Here is a 21,434-nt window from a genome sequence, read left to right as displayed (position 1 = left end):
AAACGGGGGGTCCCTGAAATGGGTGGGGTCCCTGAAACGGGGGGGACCCCGAAATGGATGGGGGGACCCCGAAAAGGGGGGACCCCAAAACGGGGGACACAAAATGGGGGACCCCGAAATGGGAGGGGACACCCCGAAACGGGGGGTCCCCGAAATGGGTGGGGGTCCCTGAAACGGGGGGTCCCTGAAATGGGGGGACCCCGAAATGGGTGGGGGACCCCGAAACGGGGGGACCCCAAAAAGGGGGGGCCACAAAATGGGGGACCCCGAAATGGGAGGGGACACCCTGAAATGGGTGGGGTCCCTGAAACGGGGGACGGACCCCGAAATGGGTGGGGACCCCGAAATGGGTGGGGGTCCCCGAAACGGGGGGGGGACCCCGAAATGGGGGGGGACCCCGAAACGGGGGGGACACCCCGAAATGGGTGGGGGTCCCCGAAATGGGTGGGACCCCGAAATGGGTGGGGGTCCCCGAAACGGGGGGTCCCCGAAATGGGGGGGGACACCCCGAAACGGGGGGGACCCCAAAAAGGGGGGCCACAAAATGGGGGACCCCGAAATGGGAGGGGACACCCCGAAATGGGTGGGGGACCCCGAAACGCGGGGACCCTGAAACGGGGGGACACACACAAAATGGGGGACCCCGAAAAGGGGGACCCCGAAATGGGGGGTGTCAGGAAACGCGGGACCCCGAAACGGGGGGGACACCTGAAACGGGGGGACCTCGAAATTAGGGGGAGGGGGGCTGGATTTGGGGGAGGTCCGAGAAATGGGGGGGTGTCCCCAAAAGTGGGGGAGCCCAAAGGGAGGGGAGGTGTCTTGGGAATGGGGTGCGGGGTCCCCAAAAATGGGGGGGGGGGGATACCGAAAAGTGGGGGTCCTGGAAACGTGGGGGTCCCCAGAAATGGGGTCCCCGAATTTGGGGGGTGTTGGAGGTGGGGAGGAGCCCCGGGATTTGGGGGTCCCGGGTGGGGAGGGGGTCCCCAAACTGGGGAGCGCCCCGGAAAGGGGTGGGGTGGGGAGGGGCAGCGTGGGGAGCCCCGAAATTGGGCGTCGGGGGGTCCCCGAAAACCGGGGGGGGGGGGGAGTGTGATGCAAACAGCCTCCACCAATCACGGTGCGCCCTGGTCTGTGCTCCCACCCCCGCACCACGAAGCCGCCAATCAGCGAGGGGGGCAGGCGAGTGACGTCATGGGCGTGGGGAGCATGGAGAAATGACGTCAAGGGGGGGGGCGAACCCCGATATTTTATTGCGCAGGGGTGGGGGGGTCCGATCGCCCCTCCCCCTCCCGTGGCGCCCCTCCCCCTCCCGTCCTCATGACGTCAGCGATGTCCCCAGCGTCCCCCGTGGCCCCGTTCCAGGGTCCCGCAGGGTGAGCGGGGGCGGGGGGGGAGGGGCAGCACCCAGGGGTGCTGGGTGTCCCCGGGGTCCCCAAGGTCCTGGGTGTCCCCGAGGTCTGGGTGTCCCTCGAGGGTGTCAGCGTCGGGGGGGAGGGGGCAGCACCCTGGGGTGCTGGGTGTCCCCGATATCCTGGGTGACCCCGAGGTCCCGGGTGTCCCCAAAGGTCCCCGACGTCCTCGATGTCCCTCAGGGGTCAAGAAGGGGGAGCGGGTGCTGGGGGGGGGGATGGGCAGCACCCCAGGGTGCTGGGTGTCACCGATGTCCCCAAGGTCTTTCGTGTCTGCGGTGTCCTGGGTGTCCCCGAGGTCCCCGCGGTCCCGGGTGTCCCCAAGGTCCCGGGTGTCCCCGACGTCCCTCGGGGGTCGAGCAGGGTGAGCAGGACGTAGCGGGTGCTGGGGGGGGGGGGGGGCAGCACCCTGGGGTGCTGGGGTGTCCCCAACATCCTGGGTGTCCCTAATGCCATGGGTGTCCTCGATGTCCCCAATGTCCCCGAGGTCTGGGGTGTCCCCAAGGTCCACGATGTCCCTTGGGGTCGAGCAGGGTGAGCAGGACGTAGCGGGTGCTGGGGGAGGGGGCAGCACCCCGGGGTGCTGGGTGTCCCCGGGGTCCTGGGTGTCCCCAACATCCTGGGTGTCCCCAACACCCTGGGTGTCCCCAACGCCGTGGGTGTCCCCAACACCCTGGGTGTCCCCGACGTCCCTCGGGGGTCGAGCAGGGTGATCAGGACGTAGCGGGTGCTGGGGGAGGGGCAGCACCCCGGGGTGCTGGGGTGTCCCCAACACCCTGGGTGTCCCCAACGCCGTGGGTGTCCCCAACGCCGTGGGTGTCCCCGATGTCCCCGACGTCCCCGAGGCCCCTCAGGGGTCCAGCAGGGTGAGCAGGGCGTAGCGGGTGCCGGCGGCGGGGGGCAGCACCCCGGGGTGATGCGTCAGGCGCCCGGGGTGCAGCAGGGCCCAGCCGGGGGGAGGGGCCGGCACCGCGCAGTCGTAGCGGGGGAAGTGCCAGCCCCCGCCCTGGGAGCGCGTCAGGGGGGGGGCCGGCACCCTGGGGTGCTCCCAGTGCCCCCCCCCAGTACCCCGGGGTGCTCCCAGTGCCCCCCCAGTGTCCCCCCAGCACCCCGGGGTGCTCCCAGTCCCCCCCCCCAGCACCCCAGGGTGCTCCCAGTGTCCCCCCAGCACCCCGGGGTGCTCCCAGTTCCCTCCCAGTACCCCCAGTTCCCTCGCAGTGTCCCCAGTTCCCCCTCAGAGCCCCCCAGTTCCCTCCATGTCTCCCAGTGCCCCCAGTCCTCCCCCCATGCCCCCAGTGCCCCCCAGCTCCCTCCCAGTCCTCCCCCAGTGCCCCCCAGTCCCCCCAGTGCCCCTCAGTTCCCTCCCAGTTTCCCCCAGTAACCCCCAGCTCCCTCCCAGCTTCCCCCAGTACCCCCCAGTGCCCCCAGTCCCCCCAGTTCCCTCCCAGCTTCCCCCCCAGTGGCCCCCCAGTCCCCCCTGTTTCCACCCCCAGTGCCCCCAGTCCCCCCAGTTCCCTCCCAGTTTCCCCCCCAGTCCCCCCAGTTCCCTCCCAGTTTCCCCCCAGCGCCCCCCAGTCCCCCCCCCAGTTCCCTCCCAGTTTCCCCCCCAGTGCCCCCCAGTCCCCCCCAGTTCCCTCCCAGTTCCCCCCAGTGCCCCCCAGTCCCCCCAGTGCCCCCAGCTCCCTCCCAGTTCCCCCCCAGTGCCCCCCAGTCCCCCCCAGTGCCCCCCAGCTCCCTCCCAGTTCCCCCCCCAGTGCCCCCCAGTCCCCCCCAGTGCCCCCCAGCTCCCTCCCAGTTCCCCCCAGTGCCCCCCAGTCCCCCCAGTCCCCCCCAGCTCCCTCCCAGTTCCCCCCAGTGCCCCCCAGTCCCCCCAGCTCCCTCCCAGTCCCCCCAGTCCCCCGTCCCCCGTACCTGGGGGGCTGAGGGCCAGGCTCAGCGTGGCGGTGGCCGCGGGGGCTCCGCGGGCGGGGGCGGCGGGGGCGGGGAGGGGCGGTACCGGACCACGGCGCTCAGCACGGCCCGGCCCTGCGCGCGGCGCGGTGGGCGGGGCTGCGCCAGCCCCGCCCCCGCCCGCCCCACAGACCCCGCCCCTTTCCCGAAGCCACGCCCCCTCCCCATAGCCTCCCCGCCACCCCGCCGCGCCCCTGCCCGAAGCCACACCCCTTCCCTGTAACCACGCCCACTCCCTTGCCCGAAGCCCCGCCCACTCCCCAGACCCGCCCCCCTTCCATGAGCCACGCCCCCAGGCTCCCCCCCGCCGTCAGAGCCCCGCCCCTTCCCCGAAGCCCCACCCCTTCCCATAACCCCGCCCAGCCCATGTGGCCACACCCCTTACTCAAAGCCCCACCCTAGATCCTGGAGCCGCCCTCTCCCTAGAAGCCCCGCCCACCCCTCAAATCCCACCCACCCCTTAGCCACGCCCCCTCAATCCAAAGCCCCGCCCCATTTCTCAGAGCCACCCCCCTCCCCAGAAACCCCTTCCCCCAGCCCCGCCCCGTTCCCACAGGCCCTGCCCCTTCCCACAGCCCCTGCCCTTTCCCCGGCCCCACCCCTTCCCCAGCCCCGCCCCTTTCCTCCAGCCCCGCCCACCTTGGGGTGGTAGCCAGGGAAGAGCTTGCGGGCCACGGGGGGCAGGAAGCGGCGCAGGGCCCCCAGCCAGGCCGGCTCCAGCCCCAGGGGGCCCAGGGCCACCGCCTCGGCCCCCGCCTGCGGACGCCCCCGGGTCACCTCGGCGCCACCGCCGCGGCCACCAACCCCCGTCCTGGGGCCACCAGCACGTCCCCACCCTGGGGCCGCCGTCTCATCCACCCCGGGGCCACCGAACCCCATCCCAGGGCCACCACCACGTCCCCACCTTGGAGCCACCATCTCATCCACCCTGGGGCCACCACCAGCTTCACCCAGGGGCCACCAACCCCTGTCCTGGGGCCACCAGCACGTCCCCACCCTGGGGCCACCATCTCATCCAACCCCAGGGTCATTCCCACCACCATCCTGGGGCCACCAAGCCTCATCCTGGGGCCACCAGCACATCCAATCCCGGGGTCATTCCCACCACCACCCTGGGGCCACCAACCCTCATCCTGGGGCCACCAGCACGTCCCCACCCTGGGGCCACCATCTCATCCACCCTGGGGCCACCAAACCTCATCCCACGGCCACCACCACATCTCCACCCTGGGGCCACCATCTCATCCAACCCCAGGGCCATTCCCACCACCACCCTGGGGCCACCAAGCCTCATCCTGGGACCACCAGCACGTCCCCACCCTGGAGCCACCAACCCTCATCCTGGGACCACCCCCCCCCACCCTGGGGCCACCAACCCTCGTCCTGGGGCCACCTCGGGACCTCACCTCGTGGTGGTCCCGGCTCCAGCGCCCGTAGTGCTCCGCCTCGTCCAGCACCTCCTCGCACAACCGCTCCGAGAAGAGCGGGAACTGGTAGACATCGGGGCAGGGCTGGGGGGGGGGGACAGCGGGGGGTGGGGGACCCCAAAACCTCCAGGGACCCCCCAAAAAACCTCCAGGGACCCCCCACCCCCACCCCACCCCCGCGTCTCCCGTGGGTGACACGGCCCTGGGGTCCCTCCCTGAGCCAGGAGGTCCCCAAGAGGTTCTCAAAGTCTCGTTCGGGGTCTGAGGTGAGCCCAAAATTCAGCCTTGGGATTGGGGGGGGCGGGGGGGGGTCCCCAAAATGTCCCCAAGGTTCCACCATGGGTCTGGGGTGGGGGGGGGTCCCCAAGGTCCCTCCCTGGGTCTGGGGGTCCTCCTGGGGTCCCCCAACCCCTCCCTGGGTCTGGGGGGGTCCCCAAGGTCCCACCATGGGTCTGGGGGGGTCCCTATGGGGTCCCCAAACCCCTCCCTGGGTCTGGGGGGGTCCCCAAGGTCCCTCCATGGGCATTGGGGTCCCCCTGGGGTCCCCAAAGTCTTCTCCAGGGTCTGGGGCATCCTAGAGGGTCCCCAGGTCCCCTCCATGGGTCTGGGGGTCCCCAAGGTCCCTCCATGGGTCTGGGGGTTCCCGATGGGGTCCCCAAACCCCTCCCTGGGTCTGGGGGGGTCCCCAAGGTCCCTCCATGGGCATTGGGGTCCCGATGGGGTCCCCAAAATCTTCTTCAGGGTCTGGGGCATCCTGGAGGGTCCCCAGGTCCCACCATGGGTCTGGGGGGGTCCCCAAGGTCCCTCCCTGGGTATTGGGGTCCCGATGGGGTCCCCCAACCCCTCCCTGGGTCTGGGGGGGTCCCCAATGTCCCTCCATGGGTATTGGGGTCCCCCTGGGGTCCCCAAAGTCTTCTCCAGGCTCTGGGACATCTTGGAGGGTCCCAAGGTCCCTCCATGGGTCTGGGGGGGTCCCCAAAGTCTTCTCCAGGGTCTGGGGGTCCCCCTGGGGTCCCCAAACCCCTCCCTGGGCCTGGGGGGGTCCCCATGGTCCCTCCATGGGTATTGGGGTCCCCCTGGGGGTCCCCACTGGGGCTGGGGGGGTCCCTGGGGACAGCGAGTCCTGGGCCCGTCCCTACCTCCTCGTAGAGGTTCTCCTCGAAGATGCGGCTGTAGTTCTCATGGAGGTACTGCTCCTCCCAGTCCTGCGGGGGGCGGTCACTGGGGGCACTGGGAGGCACTGGGAGGCACTGGGGGCACTGGGGGGCACTGGGGGGCACTGGGAGGCACTGGGGGCACTGGGGGGCACTGGGGGGCACTGGGAGGCACTGGGGGCACTGGGGGCACTGGGGGGCACTGGGGGGCACTGGGAGGCACTGGGGGCACTGGGAGGCACTGGGGGCACTGGGGGCACTGGGGGGCACTGGGAGGCACTGGGGGCACTGGGGGCACTGGGAGGCACTGGGGGGCACTGGGGGGGGGGGGAGCCGGACCAGGTCGGGGTGCAGGGGAGGGGGGGGCACTGGTGTTACTGGGAGGTGACTGGTGGTTACTGGGAGGTGACTGGGAGGTGACTGGTGTTACTGGTGGTTACTGGGAGGTGACTGGTGTTACTGGTGGTTACTGGAAGGTGACTGGGAGGTGACTGGTGGTTACTGGTGGTTACTGGGAGGTGACTGGGAGGTGACTGGTGGTTACTGGTGGTTACTGGGAGGTGACTGGTGTTACTGGTGCAGACCCAGGGGTTGTGGGGCAGCTGGAGCAGGTCGGGGTGCAGGAGAGGGGGGGGCACTGGTGTTACTGGGAGGTTACTGGTGTTACTGGTGGTTACTGGGAAGTGACTGGTGTTACTGGTGGTTACTGGGACGTTGCTGGTGGTTACTGGGAGGTTACTGGGAGGTGACTGGTGCTTACTGGTGGTTACTGGGAGGTGACTGGGACGTGACTGGTGGTTACTGGGAGGTGACTGGTAGGTGACTGGTGGTTACTGGGAGGTGACTGGTGTTACTGGTGGTTACTGGAAGGTGACTGGGAGGTGACTGGTGGTTACTGGGAGGTTACTGGTGGTTACTGGTGTAACTGGTGCAGACCCAGGGGTTGTGGGGCAGCTGGAGCAGGTCGGGGTGCAGGGGAGGGGGGGGCACTGGTGTTACTGGGAGGTGACTGGTGTTACTGGTGGTTACTGGGATGTTGCTGGTGGTTACTGGGAGGTTACTGGGAGGTGACTGGGAGGTGACTGGTGGTTACTGGTGGTTACTGGGAGGTGACTGGTGTTACTGGTGGTTACTGGGACGTTGCTGGTGGTTACTGGGAGGTGACTGGGAGGTGACTGGGAGGTGACTGGTGGTTACTGGGAGGTGACTGGTGGTTACTGGGACGTTGCTGGTGGTTACTGGGAGGTTACTGGGAGATGACTGGTGGTTACTGGGAGGTGACTGGTGATTACTGGTGGTTACTTGGACGTTGCTGGTGGTTACTGGGAGGTGACTGGTGGTTACTGGGAGGTGACTGGTGTTACTGGTGGTTACTGGGATGTTGCTGGTGGTTACTGGGAGGTTACTGGGAGGTGACTGGGAGGTGACTGGTGGTTACTGGTGGTTACTGGGAGGTGACTGGTGTTACTGGTGGTTACTGGGACGTTGCTGGTGGTTACTGGGAGGTGACTGGGAGGTGACTGGGAGGTGACTGGTGGTTACTGGGAGGTGACTGGTGGTTACTGGTGTTACTGGTGGTACCCGGGGGTTGTGGGGCAGCTGGAGCAGGTCGGGATGCAGGGGAGGGGGGGGCACTGGTGTTACTGGGAGGTTACTGGTGTTACTGGGAGATGACTGATGCTACTGGTGGTTACTGGGAGGTTGCTGGGAGGTTACTGGGGGGTTACTGGAGGTGACTGGGAGTTACTGGTGGTTACTGGTGTTACTGGTGGTACCTGGGGGTTGTGGGGCAGCTGGAGCAGGTCGGGGTGCAGGGGAGGGGGGGGGCACTGGTGTTACTGGGAGGTGACTGGTGCTTACTGGTGGTTACTGGGAGGTGACTGGTGCTTACTGGTGGTTACTGGGAGGTGACTGGTGGTTACTGGGAGGTGACTGGTGGTTACTGGTGTTACTGGTGGTACCCAGGGGTTGTGGGGCAGCTGGAGCAGGTCGGGGTGCAGGGGAGGGGGGGGCACTGGTGTTACTGGTGGTTACTGGGAGGTGACTGGAGGTGACTGCTGGTACTGGTGGTTACTGGTGTAACTGGGGTACCCGGGGGTTGTGGGCCAGCTGCAGCAGGTCCGGGTGCCGCCGCGTGCTGTTGTAGCCATTGGCCACCAGGAGGTGCCCGAACTCCTCCCGGTTGGTGACGTGCAGGAACAGCCCCTGGGGGGAGGGGCGGGACCCCAGTGGGGACCCCTCCCCCCCCAGGAGGACCCCTCCCCAAGGGACCCCTCCCCCAAAGTGTCCCCACCCCCCAGGGGAATCGTCCCTCCCCCAAGAGACCCCTCCCCTCAAGGAACCCCTCCCCCGGGAACCCCCTCCCCCAACGGGGACCCCTCCCCCCAATGGGGACCCCTCCACCCCGAAGTGAGCCCCTCCCCAGAGAAACCCTCCCCCACAGTAGGGACCTCCCCCCAAGTGAGCCCCTCCCCCAGAAACCCCTCCCCAATGGGGACCCCTCCCCCAAAGGACCCCTCCCCCAGGGAAACCCTCCCCACAGTAGGGACCCCTCCCCCAAGTGAGCCCCTCCCCAGGGAACCCCTCCCCCACAATGGGACCCCTCCCCCCCGGGGACCCTCTCTTGGATGTGTGGGGAGGGGGTAAGGGGGAGGGATTTGGGGGATGGGGGATTTTGGGGTGCTGGGGGTGGGGTGGGGGAGGGGTCCCGGGGGCGAGGTTGGGGGAGGTGGGGTCCCAGTGGGGGACGACGGGGGTGTTTGGGGGTTCGGGGCGGGGGTGGCGGTGTTGGGGGGTGGGGAGGTTTGGGGTTCGGTGGGGCGGGGGGTTGGGGCGGTTTTGGGGGGGGGGTTTGGTGGGGGCAGTGGGGCGGGGGTTGGGGCGGTTTGGGGGTTCGGGAGGGTGGGGGGTTGGGGGTTCGGGGGCAGGGGGTTGGGGGTTCAGTGGGGGCGGGGCGGTTTGTGGGGTTCGGGGGTTGGGGGGCAGGGGGTTCGGTGGTCGGTTTGGGGGTTCGGGGGACGGGGTTTGGGGGTTTGGTGGGGGCAGGGCGGTTTGGGGGTTCAGCGGGGGTTTGGGGGGTTCGGTGGGGGCAGGGGGTTGGGGGTTCGGGGGGTGGGGCGGTTTGTGGGGTTCGGGGGGCAGGGGAGGTTCGGTGGGGCGGTTTGGGGGGTTGGGGGGTTGGGGGTTCAGTGGGGCGGGGCGGTTTGTGGGGTTCCGGGGGGGGGGCAGCTGGGGGGTTCGGGGGGACGGGGGTTTGGGGGTTGGTGGGGGCAGGGCGGTTTGGGGGTCCGGGGGGTGGGGGGTTGGGGCGGTTTGTGGGGTTCGGGGCGGGGGTTGGGGGGGCTGGGCGGTTTGGGGGTTCAGTGGGTGGCGGGCGGTTTGTGGGGGTTCGGGGGGTTGGGGGGCAGGGGGTTCGGTGGGGCGGGCGGGTTGGGGGGGTTGGGGCGGTTTTGGGGGTTCAGTGGGGGCGGGGGTTTGGGGGTTGGGGTTCAGTGGGGGCGGGGCGGTTTGTGGGGTTCGGGGGGTTGGGGGACTGGGGGGTTCGGTGGGGGGCAGGGCGGTTTGTGGGGTTCGGGGGTTGGGGGTGGGGAGGGGCGCGGCCGTACCCGCTCGCGCGCCAGGCGGCAGAAGGCCATGTCGGGGTCGGTGTCCGGGCGGGTGAAGACGGGCCCCTCCCCCCGCGGCCCCCCCAGCGCCGCCCCGCCCACCAGGTAGGCGTGGCTTAGGTAGGGCACGTTCCACACCCCCCTGGCCCCGCCCCCTCGGCGTCAGGGCGGGGCCAAGGCCGGGGAGAAGACACGCCTCCAACACACTGACCCCGCCCACAACCCACCCCAGACCCCGCCTCCCCCTGCTCACGATGGGCGGGGCCATTGCTGGGGGTGGGGCCAGCCTGGGACACGCCCCCCCCGAGTAAACACACCCCCCCGAGTAACCCACCCCGCCCACTCTCACTGCTGGGGGCGGGGCCAGCATGGACACGCCCCCCCCTTCCAGGGGTGGGGCTTCGGCATAGCCCCTCCCCCCGGAGAGGAGCTGGCAGGGGGCGGGCTGCAAGGGGGCGGGGCTCCCCTGGGGGCGGGGCTCTTATGGGGACTGATCTCCCGTGGGGGCGTGGCTCCTAGGGGTGGGGCTATGACGGAGATCGCCCTGGGGCGGGGTTATGGAGAGGGCGTGGCTCATGGGGGCGTGGCTCATAGGGGTGGGGCTATCATGGGGACAGCCCCAGGGCGGGGATCGGGGCGTGGCTCCTAGGGGGTGGGGCTATGATGGAGATCGCCCTGGGGTGGGGTTATGGAGAGGCGTGGCTCATGGGGCGCGGCTCATGGGGTGGGGCTATCATGGGGATCGCTGCAGGGGCGGGGTTGGGGCGTGGCTCGCAGCGGGCGTGGCTCGCAGGGAATGGGCCATGATGCGGATGGGGTCCCAGATGGGCGGGGTTTCAGCGGGGGCGTGGCTCATGGGGGCGGGACTTCCAGTGGGGCGGGGCTATAATGGGTGTCGGGGGGAGGGGGGGGCTGGGGCTCCCAGTGGCCGTCACGGGGGGGTGTGGCCCTGCATGGGCGTGGCCCCGCGTGGGCGTGGCTGCCGGGGGGGCGGGGCGGGGGCGGTACCCCCCGGCGCTTGCCCTGGACGATGTCGACGTAGTCCTGGGCCCGGGCGTAGTAGCCCTCGGGGCTGAGGGCGCCCCAGAAGTTGGACCAGAGCTGGCCCGGGCGGGAGAGCAGGGGGCCAGCACCCGCCTGCGTGGGGGCACGGGGGTCAGGGGGCACGGGGGGTCAGAGGGCACGGGGGGTCGGGGGGCAAAGGGGGCATGGGGGCATGGGTCAGTGTGGGGGCAGAGGGGTTCACGGGGGCGTGGGGGGTGTGGGGTCACGCAGGGGTTCTGGGGCTGGGGGGCTGGGGGGCAGTGGGGGGCAGAGGGGCGGGGGGCAGAGGGGGGCAGTGGGGAGTCACAGGGGGCAGTTGGGGGGCAGAGGGGCAGTTGGGGGGCACAGGGGGCAGTTGGGGGTCGCGGGGGCAGTGGGGGTCACAGGGGCAGTGGGGCGCGGGGGGCATGGGGGCAGAGGGAGGCAGTTGGGGGGCACAGGGGGCAGTTGGGGGTCACGGGGGGCAGTTGGGGCGTGGGGGCAGTGGGGGCGCAGGGGCAGTTGGGGGCGCGGGGGCAGTGGCGAGGGGCAGTTGGGGCGCGGGGGCAGTTGGGGGTCACGGGGGCAGTTGGGGGTCACAGGGGCAGTGGGGCGCGGGGGGCAGTTGGGGGGCAGAGGAGGCAGTTGGGGGTCACGGGGGGTAGTGGGGGTCACAGGGGGCAGTTGGGGGTCACGGGGGGGCAGTTGGGGGTCACAGGGGCAGTTGGGGGTCACAGGGGGCAGTTGGGGGCACGGGGGCAGTGGGGGCGCGGGGGCAGTTGGGGTCACAGGGGGCAGTTGGGGGGCGTGGGGGCAGTGGGGGCGCAGGGGGGCAGTTGGGGCGCGGGGGCAGTGGGGGCGCGGGGGGCAGTTGGGGGCAGAGGAGGCAGTTGGGGGTCACGGGGGGTAGTGGGGTCACAGGGGCAGTTGGGGGTGCGGGGGGCAGTTGGGGCGCGGGGGGCAGTTGGGGGGCGCGGGGGCACCCACCGGTTCTGGCGCAGGAGGGCGCGCAGGGCCCCGGGGTGGGTGAGGGCCACGTCCCGTCCAGGCGCAGGTAGTGCTGGCACCGGGGGTCCCGCCGGCACAGCGCCCTGCCACAGCGCCCGTGGCCACCAGCCGCCGGCCACCACTGGCCCCGCCCCGGCCCCCACGGCCCCCCCCTGCCCCCCCAGCCCGTGTCTCCCCCACGGTCCCCGGCCATGGGCCCCTGTCCCCCCATCCCCCCATCCCCCCCCGTCCTGCACCACCCCAGCCCCGTGTCCCCCGTGTCCCTCTGTCCCCCCATGTCCCCATGTCCCCGTGTACCCCCACGTCCCAATGTCCCCCCGTACGTCCCCATGTCCCCTGTCCCCTGTCCCCTGTCCCCATGTCCCCATGTCCCTGTCCCGTCCCCTGGTCCCTGTCCCTGTCCCCTGTCCCCATGTCCATGTCCCCATGTCCCCATGTCCCCATGTCCCTGTCCCCTGTCCCCTGTCCCTGTCCCCATGTCCATGTCCCCATGTCCCCATATCCCCATGTCCCATGTCCCTGTCCCCCTGTCCGTCCCTGCCCCCATGTCCCCATGTCCCCTGTCCCTGTCCCCATGTCCCCTGTCCGTCCCTGTCCCCTGTCCCTGTCCCTGTCCGTGCATGCCCATGTCCCCATGTCCCCCTGTCCCCTGTCCCTGTCCCCTGTCCCTGTCCCCATGTCCATGTCCCCATGTCCCCTGTCCCCTGTCCCTGTCCCATGTCCCTGTCCCTGTCCTGTCCCCGTGCATGCCCATGTCCCCATGTCCCTGTCCCCTGTCCGTCCCTGTCCCCATGTCCCCATGTCCCTGTCCCCATGTCCCAATGTCCCCTGTCCCCCTGTCCCGTCCCTGTCCCGTGCACATGCCCATGTCCCCATGTCCCCATATCCCCTGTCCCCATGTCCCCTGTCCCTGTCCCCTGTCCTGTCCCCCTGTCCCCGTCCCTGTCCCCGTACATGCCCATGTCCCCCTGTCCCCCTGTCCCTGTCCCCTGTCCCCTGTCCCTGTCCCCGTCCCCATGTCCCCTGTCCCCATGTCCCCTGTCCCCTGTCCCTGTCCCCCTGCCATGTCCCTTGTCCCCTGTCCATGTCCCCTGTCCCCCTGTCCCTGTCCCCGTACATGCCCATGTCCCCTGTCCCTGTCCCCGTACATGCCCATGTCCCCCTGTCCCCATGTCCCCTGTCCCCTGTCCCTGTCCCCTGTCCCTGTCCCCTGTCCGTCCCTGTCCCGTGCATGCCCATGTCCCCTGTCCCCTGTCCTGTCCCCTGTCCCGTCCCTGTCCCGTACATGCCCATGTCCCCCTGTCCCCCTGTCCCTGTCCCCCTGCCCCCGTCCCTGTCCCCGTACATGCCCATGTCCCCCTGTCCCCCTGTCCCCTGTCCCCTGTCCCTGTCCCCCTGTCCCCTGTCCCTGTCCCGTACATGCCCATGTCCCCTGTCCCCATGTCCCCTGTCCCCTGTCCCCTGTCCCCCTGTCCCTGTCCCTGTCCCGTCCCTGTCCCGTGCATGCCCATGTCCCCTGTCCCCTGTCCCTGTCCCCTGTCCCCGTCCCTGTCCCCGTACATGCCCATGTCCCCATGTCCCCATATCCCCCTGTCCCCATGTCCCCCTGTCCCCCTGTCCCCCTGTCCCCGTCCCTGTCCCCGTACATGCCCATGTCCCGCGCCGCCCCCGCTCCCAGCGCCTCCTCGGGCCCCACCACCCTGGCGCTGGCGAAGCGCCGGCGCAGCCGAGGCCAAGCAGCGGCGATGTGGGGCTCGTGGTGCCCCTCCTGCGGGGACAGGGGGCACGGGGGCATGGGGCACGGGGGGGCATGGGGGCATGGGGGCACCATGGGGACGGGGCACGGGGACACGGGGGAGCATGGGGGCATGGGGGCATGGGGGCACGGGGGGCATGGGGCACTGAGACACGGGGGGCATGGGGGGCATGGGGGGGGCATGGGGCATGGGGGCACGGGGGGGCATGGGGGCACGGGGGGCATGGGGGCATGGGGGCACAGGGGCATGGGGACTGGGAGCACGGGGGCCATGGGGGGCATGGGGGGCACGGGTGGACACGGGGGCACGGGGGCATGGGGACACGGGGGGCATGGGGGGCATGGGGGCATGGGGGGCATGGGGACACGGGGGGCACGGGGGCACGGGACACGGGGGGGACACAGGGGGCACGGGGGCACAGGGGGGACACCGGGGGATACGGGGGACACGGGGGGCACGGGGGACACGGGGACACGGGGGGACACGGAGGGGCACGGGGACACGGGGGGGCACGGGGGACACCGGGGACACCGCCTCAGCCGACACCCGGGCCATGGGCACCCGGGGGGTGGGGCACCGGGGCAGGGGCACCCCAGGGGTCTCGGGGCACCCAAGGGGACAGGGACACCGGGGGGGCAGGAGCCCCCGGGGGTCATTTGGCACCCTGGAGGTCACCTTGGGGTCTCAGGGCACCCTGGGGTCTCGGGTAACCCGGGGGGGCTCAGGGCACCCAGAGCAGGGGCACCCTGGGGGTCTCGGGGCACCCAAGGGGACCGGGACACCCGGGGGGCAGGAGTGACCCGGGGGGTCTCGGGGCACCCTGGGGGTCACCCTGGGGGCAGGGGGCACCCTGGGGTCTTGGGGCACCCAAGTGGGGTGATGGGGGACAGGGCACCCTGGGGGGGGCACCTATGTCAGGGACACCCAAGGGGGCTGGGGGGTCCCGGGGGCTCGGGGGTCCCTGGGGCTTGGGGGTCCCTGTAGGGAACTGGGGGTCACTGGGGGAGGGGCACATGGGGGGATGGGGACCCCATTTGGGCTCAGGGCACCCCGGGGGGTGGGGGTCCTTGGGGGTGTGGGGGATCCCGGGGGTCGCTGGGGGGTTGGGGGTCCCTGGGGGATTGGGGGTTCCCAGTGGGGTCCTTGGGGGTTTTGGGGGTCCCTGAGGGTTGGGGGGTCCCTGGGGGTTGGGGGTTCCCAGGGGGATTGGGGGTTCCCGGGGGGTCCCTGGGGGGTTGGGGTTCCCGGGGGGATTGGGGGTCCCTGGGGTTTGGGGGTTCCCAGGGGGTTGGGGGGTTCCCCGGGGGGTCCCTGGGGGATTGGGGGTTCCCGGGGGGTTGGGGGTCCCTGGGGGATTGGGGGTTGCCGGGGGTTTGGGGATTCCCAGGGGGTTGGGGGGTCCCTGGGGGGGTTGAGGATTCCTTGGGGGTCCCTGGGGGATTGGGTGTTGCCAGGGGGATTGGGGATTCCTGGGGGTTGGGGGTCCCAGGGGGTTGGGGGTTGCTGGGGGGACTGGGGGGTCCCAGGGGGTTGGGGGTCCCTGAGGGGGTCCCTGGGGGGGTCCCCTGGGGTTTGGGGGTCCCTGGGGGATTGGGGGTTGCCGGGGGGTGGGGATTCCCAGGGGGGTTGGGGGTCATGGGGGGGTTGAGGGTTCCCGGGGGGGGGGTTGGGGGTCCTTGGGGGGTTGGGGGTCCCTGGGGGATTGGGGGTTGCTGGGGGTTGGGGATTCCCGGGGGGTTGGGGGTCCTGGGGGATTGGGTGTTGCCGGGGGGTTGGGGATTCCCGGGGGGGGTTGGGGGTCCTGGGGGTTGGGGATTCCCGGGGGGTTGGGGGTCCTGGGGGGGTTGAGGATTTCGGGGGGTTGGGGGTCCTTGGGGGGGGGTGCCCCCAACTCACGCGGTTGTGCAGGAAGAGCCCCAGGCGGGCGGGGGGTAGCGCCAGTGCAGGAGGCGCTGGAGGAACTGGGGCAGGAAGGGGTGGGCTGCTCCACGAAGACCCCCACCAGCACCCACGGCAGCTCCTCGTCCTGGGGGGGACACCGGCGTGGGGCACCCCACGGGGCACCCCACGACCCACAGACCCCCCCATAATCCTTCAGCACCCCCAGCCCCTCACGACACCCCGGACCCCCCCCAGGACCCCCATTGGGGGCTATAGGGCGCAGGCCCCAGGACCCCTTGACCCCCCGGGACCCCCAAGACCCCCCATCTCCCTCAGCCCCCCCCCTGTACCGGGACCCTCTCGAGGGGTCACAGGTCAAGGTCACAGCTCCTGGGCCCCCCTGACCTCCCACGACCCCCAGAAACCCCCTAGACCCCCCACAATACCAGGAGCCCTCGAGGGGTCATAGGTCAAGGTCACGGTTCCTGGGACCCCCCGACCTTCCAGACCCCCCAATACCAGGACCCCGTCGAGAGGTCAGAGGTCAAGGTCACAGTTCCTGGGACACCCCCCCGACCTCCCAGGACCCCTGAAGCCCCCTAGAACCCCCCAGGACCCCCCCCTCATACCAGGACCCCCTTGAGGGGCCGCAGGTCAAGGTCGCAGCTCCTGGGACCCCCTGCCCCCAGGACCCCCCCCAATACCAGGATCCCCTCGAGGGATCAAGGTCAAGGTCAGGGTTCCTGGGAACCCCACGACCCCCAGGACCCCCAGCCCCCCCATACCAGGACCCCTCAAGGGGCCACAGGTCAAGGTCGCAGCTCCTGGGACCCCCTGCCCCCCAGGACCCCAGGACCCCCCCAATACCACGACCCCTCGAGGGGTCAGAGGTCAAGGTCACGGTTCCTGGGCCCCCCCAGCCCCCCCGTACCGGGACCCCCTCCCGGGGCCGCAGGCCAAGGTCGCAGTCCCCGCAGCCGCCCTCGTGGCTCCAGCCGGCCGGGACGTAGTTGCCCAAATAATTCAACTGCAGCTGGGGGAGCAGGGGTGGGGACCCCCTCCCCCCCCAAACCCAGGGACCCCCCTCCCCTCCCCCCCAAAGCAGGGAGCCCTCCCCCACCCTGCCGGGGCGGGGCTGGGCTCCCCTGCGCCCACCCAGGCACCCGCAAGGCCCTGGAGAGGCTGAGGGCACCCGGGGGGCCCCCGCCCCTGCGCCCCACTGCGCCCCACTGCGCCCCACGTCCCCTCTGGGCACCCCACTGCGCCCCACATCCCCCACATCCCCTCTGGGCACCCCACATCCCCCGCTGCGCCCCACATCCTCTCTGGGCACCCCACTGCGCCCCACATCCCTCCGCTGCGCTCCACAACTCCCCTGGGGACCCCCACTGCGCCCCATATCTCCCCACTGCGCCCCACATCCCCTCTGGGCACCCCACTGCGCCCCACATCCCCCCACTGCGCCCCACATCCTCTCTGGGCACCCCACTGCGCCCCACTGCGCCCCACATTCCCCCACTGCGCCTCACATCCCCTCTGAGCACCCCACTGCACCCCACATCCCCCCCAGGGACCCCACAACCCCCCTGGGGGCCCCCCAGTGCCCCCCACATCCCCCAGGCCACCCCGATACCGTGTGGGGCACGGGGGATGTCGGGGTCCCCCCCAAACCCCCGGGGGACCCCCAAATCTTCCTGGGGGACCCTGTACCCCCCCTCACCCCTCAGCAGGGGGGGCCAGAGGGCCCCGGGGGGCTCAGGGGCTTTTGAGGGGACCCCCAGGAGTGCTGGGGGGCTGCTGGGGATCCTGGGGGGCTCAGAGGGGTCGGGGGTCTCGGGGGGGGTCAGGGGGGTCCCGGGGGTTTGGGGTCCCAGGGGGTCAGGGGTCCCAGGGGGGTTTTGGGGTCCCGGGGGGGGTCAGGGGGTCCCGGGGGGTTTTGGGGTCCCGGGGGGGGTCAGGGGTCCCAGGGGGTTTTGGGGTCCCGGGAGGGGGTCAGGGGGTCCCGGGGGTTTGGGGTCCCAGGGGTCAGGGGGTCCCAGGGGGTTTGGGGTCCCAGGGGGGGGTCAGGGGTGCCAGGGAGGTTTTGGGGTCCTGGGGGTTTTGGGGACCCCCCCCATACCTTGGTGGGGCCGTTCCCGTGGATCACTACGGGCAGAGCGTCGGGGGTCCCAGGGGTCTCGGGGGTCCTGGGGGTCCCAGGGGGTTTTGGGGTCCCAGGGGGGGTCAAGGGGTGCCAGGGAGGTTTTGGGGTCCCGGGGGGGTTTTGGGGACCCCCCCACCCCGTACCTTGGTGGGGCCGTTCCCGTGGATCACCACGGGCAGGGTGTCGTAGGCCACGTTCCGCACCCGCACGCGCCCCGGTTCGAACTTGAGCACCACCTCATCTTGGGGGGAGGGGATCAGGGGGGCTGGGGAGCCCCCGTACCCCCACATCGTGGCCTGAACCCCCAAACCCCCCGCCCCCAACAACACCCCCCCATCACCCGATGGACCAGGACTCCCTGAGCACCCCCCCCATCCCCATTCCCCCCCGTACTCCCCTGCCCCCCCAATTTTGTGCCCCCCATGGCCCCCATGTCCCCCCCGTAGCCCCCCTCGTGGCCCCCCCTCACCGATGGCCCCGTTGAGGTTCTGGAAGATTTGGGAGTAATGGTCCAGCGCCAGCCCCAGCTCCTCCTGGGGGGGGCAAATGAGGGGAAGGGGGTTCAGGGGGGCCCTGGAGGGTCCCCAAGATTTGGGGGGACCCTGGGGGCCCCGGAAGGTTGGGAGGGGCTGGGGGAGGAGGGTGGTCCCAGGGGTCGCTGGGGGGGCAAGGGGATTTTGGGGGTCCCTGGGGGGTGGGGGCCAGGGGGTGGGGGGTGGCAAGGGGATTTTGGGGGTCCCTGGGGGTGGGGGGCCAGGGGGCCGGGGGGGGCGAGGGGATTTTGGGGGTCCCTGGGGATTGGGGGGCCCAGGAGGGCCGGGGGGGCGAGGGGATTTTGGGGGGTCCCTGGGGGGTTTGGGGGTCCAGGGGATTGGGGGGGCGAGGGGATTTTGGGGGTCCCTGGGGTTGGGGGGCCAGGGGGGCCGGGGAGGGGTGAGGGGATTTTGGGGTCCCTGGGGGTTTGGGGGTCCAGGGGATTGGGGGGGCGAGGGGATTTTGGGGGTCCCTGGGGGTGGGGGGGCCAGGGAGTTTTGGGGTCCCTGGGGTGTTTGGGGGGCCCAGGAGGGCCGGGGGGGGGCAAGAGAGGATTTTGGGGTCCCTGGGGGGTTGGGGGGCCCAGGGTGGCCAAGGGGGAAAGGGGATTTTGGGGTTTCCCTGAGGGTTGGGGGGCCAGGGGGTGGGGCGAGGGGATTTTGGGAGGGGTGTTGGGGAAATGGGGGGACCCTGGGGAGTTTGGGGTCCCTGGAAGGTTTGGGGCCCAGGAGGGCCGGGGAATGGGGGGACTCAGGGGCTCCAGGGGGTTGGGGGGGCCCAGGGGGGCTCAGGCAGGTTTTGGGGGTCCCGGGGGCTCAGGGAGGCTGGGGGTGTGGGGGGGCTCCTGGGGATTTGGGGGGCTCAGGGGTTCCAGGGAGCTGGGGGGCTGGGGGGATCTGGGGGACCCAGGGCAGGTTTGGGGCTCCTGGGGGGCTGTGTGGGGCTCAGAAAGGGTTGGGGCTCTCAGGGGGATTTGGGGGGCTTTGGGGCTCCCAGGGGATCTGGGGGGCTCAGGGCAGGTTTGGGGGTCCCGGGGACTCAGGGGAGGCTGGGGGTGTGGGGGGGCTCAGGGAGATTTGGGGGCTCAGGGGTCCTGGGGGAATGGGGGACTCAGGGGGTTCCAGGGAGCTGGGGGCTCAGGGGGGCTCAGGGCAGGTTTTGGGGGTCCCAGGGGGCTCAGGGAGGCTGGGGGGTGGGGGGGCCCCTGGGGTTTGGGGGGCTGGGGGGCTCACCCGCAGGCGGGGGTCGAGGTAGAGGCGGGTGTAGAAGAGCTGGTCGTCGTCGTCGTCCCGGAAGCGCCAGCGCTCGTCCAGGCGCCAGACGGCCGTGGAGAACACCACGGACCCTGCGGGGGACCCCGAAATGGCAGCGCCCCCCGTCCCCGTCCCCCAGGGGGACCCCTGAAACTGCCACCCCCCCCGGCGACACCCCAAAATGGCACCTCCCCGCCCCTCAACCCCGCCCCCACCCAGGAGGGCCCTCATCCCTGCCCCCGGGGCACCCCAAACCCTGTTCCCCCCCCCCCAGGGCACCCCCCAACCCTCCCCCCTGGGCCCCCAAACCCTGTGTCCCCCCCAGGGGCACCCCCAACCTTTCCCCGGGCCCCCCAACCCTTCCCCGCCGGGCCCCCCAGCCCTGCCCCCGGGGCCCCCCAAACCCTGTGTGCCCCAGGGCACCCCCAAACCCTTCCCCCGGCCCCCCGACCCCCGGGGACGCCTCAGACCCTGTGTCTCCCCCCAGGGGCACCCCCAACCCTTCCCCCTGGCCCCCGGGGTCCCCCAAACCCTGTTCCCCCCGGGCACCCCCAAACCCTGTGTGTCCCCCCAAACCCTGTGTGTCCCCCAGGGGCAGCCCCCAACCCTTTCCCCCGAGGCCCCCCCAACCCTGTCCCCCCGGGCACCCCCAACCCTTGCCCCCGGGGCACCCCCAAACCCTGTGTGTCCCCCCAAACCCTGTTCCCCCCCTCAGGGGCCCCCCAACCCTCCCCCGGGGCCCCCAAACCCTGTGTCTCCCCCCAGGGGCACCCCAACCCTTCCCCCCAACCCTCCCCGGCCCCCCCAACCCTCCCCCCAGGGGCACCCCCAACCCTTCCCCCCCACCCTCCCCCGGGCCCCCCCAACCCTCCCCCGGCGCACCCCAAACCCTGTGTCCCCCCCAAACCCTGTGTCCCCCCCAGGGGCACCCCCAACCTTTCCCGGGCCCCCCAACCCTTCCCCTGCCGGGCCCCCCAGCCCTGCCCCCCTGGGGCCCCCAAACCCTGTGTGTCCCCAGGGCACCCCCAAACCCTTCCCCCGACCCCCCGGGGACCCCTCAGACCCTGTGTCTCCCCCCAGGGGCACCCCCAACCCTTCCCCTGGCCCCCCCGGGGTCCCCCAAACCCTGTTCCCCCCGGGGCACCCCCAAACCCTGTGTGTCCCCCCCAGGGGCAGCCCCCAACCCTTTCCCCCGAGGCCCCCCAACCCTGTCCCCCCGGGGCACCCCCAACCCTTCCCCCTGGGCACCCCCAAACCCTGTGTGTCCCCCAGGGGCACCCCCAACCCTGTGTGTCCCCCCAAACCCTGTTCCCCCCTCAGGGGCCCCCCAACCCTCCCCCGGGGCCCCCAAACCCTGTGTCTCCCCCCAGGGGCACCCCCAACCCTTCCCCCCAACCCTCCCCCGGCCCCCCCCAACCCTCCCTCCCCGGCCCCCCCAACCCTTCCCCCGGGCCCCCCCAACCCTTCCCCCCAACCCTCCCCCGGCCCCCCCCAACCCTCCCCCCAGGGCACCCCCAACCCTTCCCCCCACCCTCCCCCGGGCCCCCCAACCCTCCCTCCCCGGCCCCCCAACCCTCCCCCCGGCGCACCCCCAAACCCTGTGTCCCCCCCAAACCCTGTTCCCCCCAGGGGCACCCCCAACCCTTCCCCCAACCCTCCGGGGCCCCCAAACCCTGTGTCTCCCCAGGGCACCCCCAACCCTTCCCCCCAACCCTCCCCGGCCCCCCCAACCCTTCCCCAACCCTCCCCGGCCCCCCAACCCTTCCCCCCCAACCCTCCCCCGGCCCCCCAACCCTCCCCCCCAGGGGCACCCCCAACCCTTCCCCCCACCTCCCCCCGGGCCCCCCCAACCCTCTCCTCCCCGGCCCCCCAACCCTCCCCCCGGCGCACCCCCAAACCCTGTGTCCCCCCCAAACCCTGTTCCCCCCAGGGCACCCCCAACCCTTCCCCCAACCCTCCCCCGGGGCCCCCCAAACCCTGTGTCTCCCCCCAGGGGCACCCCCAACCCTTCCCCCAACCCTCCCCCCGGCCCCCCCCAACCCTTCCCCCCAACCCTCCCCCGGCCCCCCAACCCTTTCCCCCCCCCCCCCCCGCACGCACCCCCGAGTTGAGGAAGGCCTTGCCCCCGGGGCGGGGGTAGCGCGGCGCCAGCCCCTCCCGCGGCCAGCAGAACGCCTCGGCCGCGAACAGCACCCCGCCCCCGTGCCCCGGAACTTGGCCAGCAGCTCCCGGGCCCCCGCGAACACCACGTCATAGCTGGGGAGGGGGACACCTCAGGGCCGCACCCCCC

The 21,434-nt window shown here is 71.7% G+C and overlaps 1 protein-coding gene across 1 annotated transcript; it reads right to left on the bottom strand.

Moving 5' to 3' along the window:
- Positions 1-1,215: 1,215 nt before the first annotated feature.
- Positions 1,216-19,375, bottom strand: PLOD3 (procollagen-lysine,2-oxoglutarate 5-dioxygenase 3). The gene is given in 19 exon segments (XM_072848627.1): positions 1,216-2,420; positions 3,324-3,434; positions 3,999-4,115; positions 4,766-4,870; positions 5,926-5,991; positions 8,032-8,145; positions 9,546-9,687; positions 9,738-9,741; positions 10,562-10,682; positions 11,552-11,610; positions 11,613-11,659; positions 13,223-13,344; positions 15,230-15,258; positions 15,261-15,311; positions 15,314-15,359; positions 16,146-16,247; positions 17,501-17,598; positions 17,827-17,890; positions 19,124-19,375. Coding segments are annotated over 18 exon segments (1,632 nt in total). The 3' UTR covers positions 1,216-2,420; positions 3,324-3,341.
- Positions 19,376-21,434: the final 2,059 nt, after the last annotated feature.

The sequence above is a fragment of the Ciconia boyciana genome, chromosome 32, assembly GCF_034638445.1.
Source record: "Ciconia boyciana chromosome 32, ASM3463844v1, whole genome shotgun sequence".
Lineage (NCBI taxonomy): Eukaryota > Metazoa > Chordata > Aves > Ciconiiformes > Ciconiidae > Ciconia > Ciconia boyciana.
This window is presented reverse-complemented; position numbering and strand designations above follow the sequence as displayed.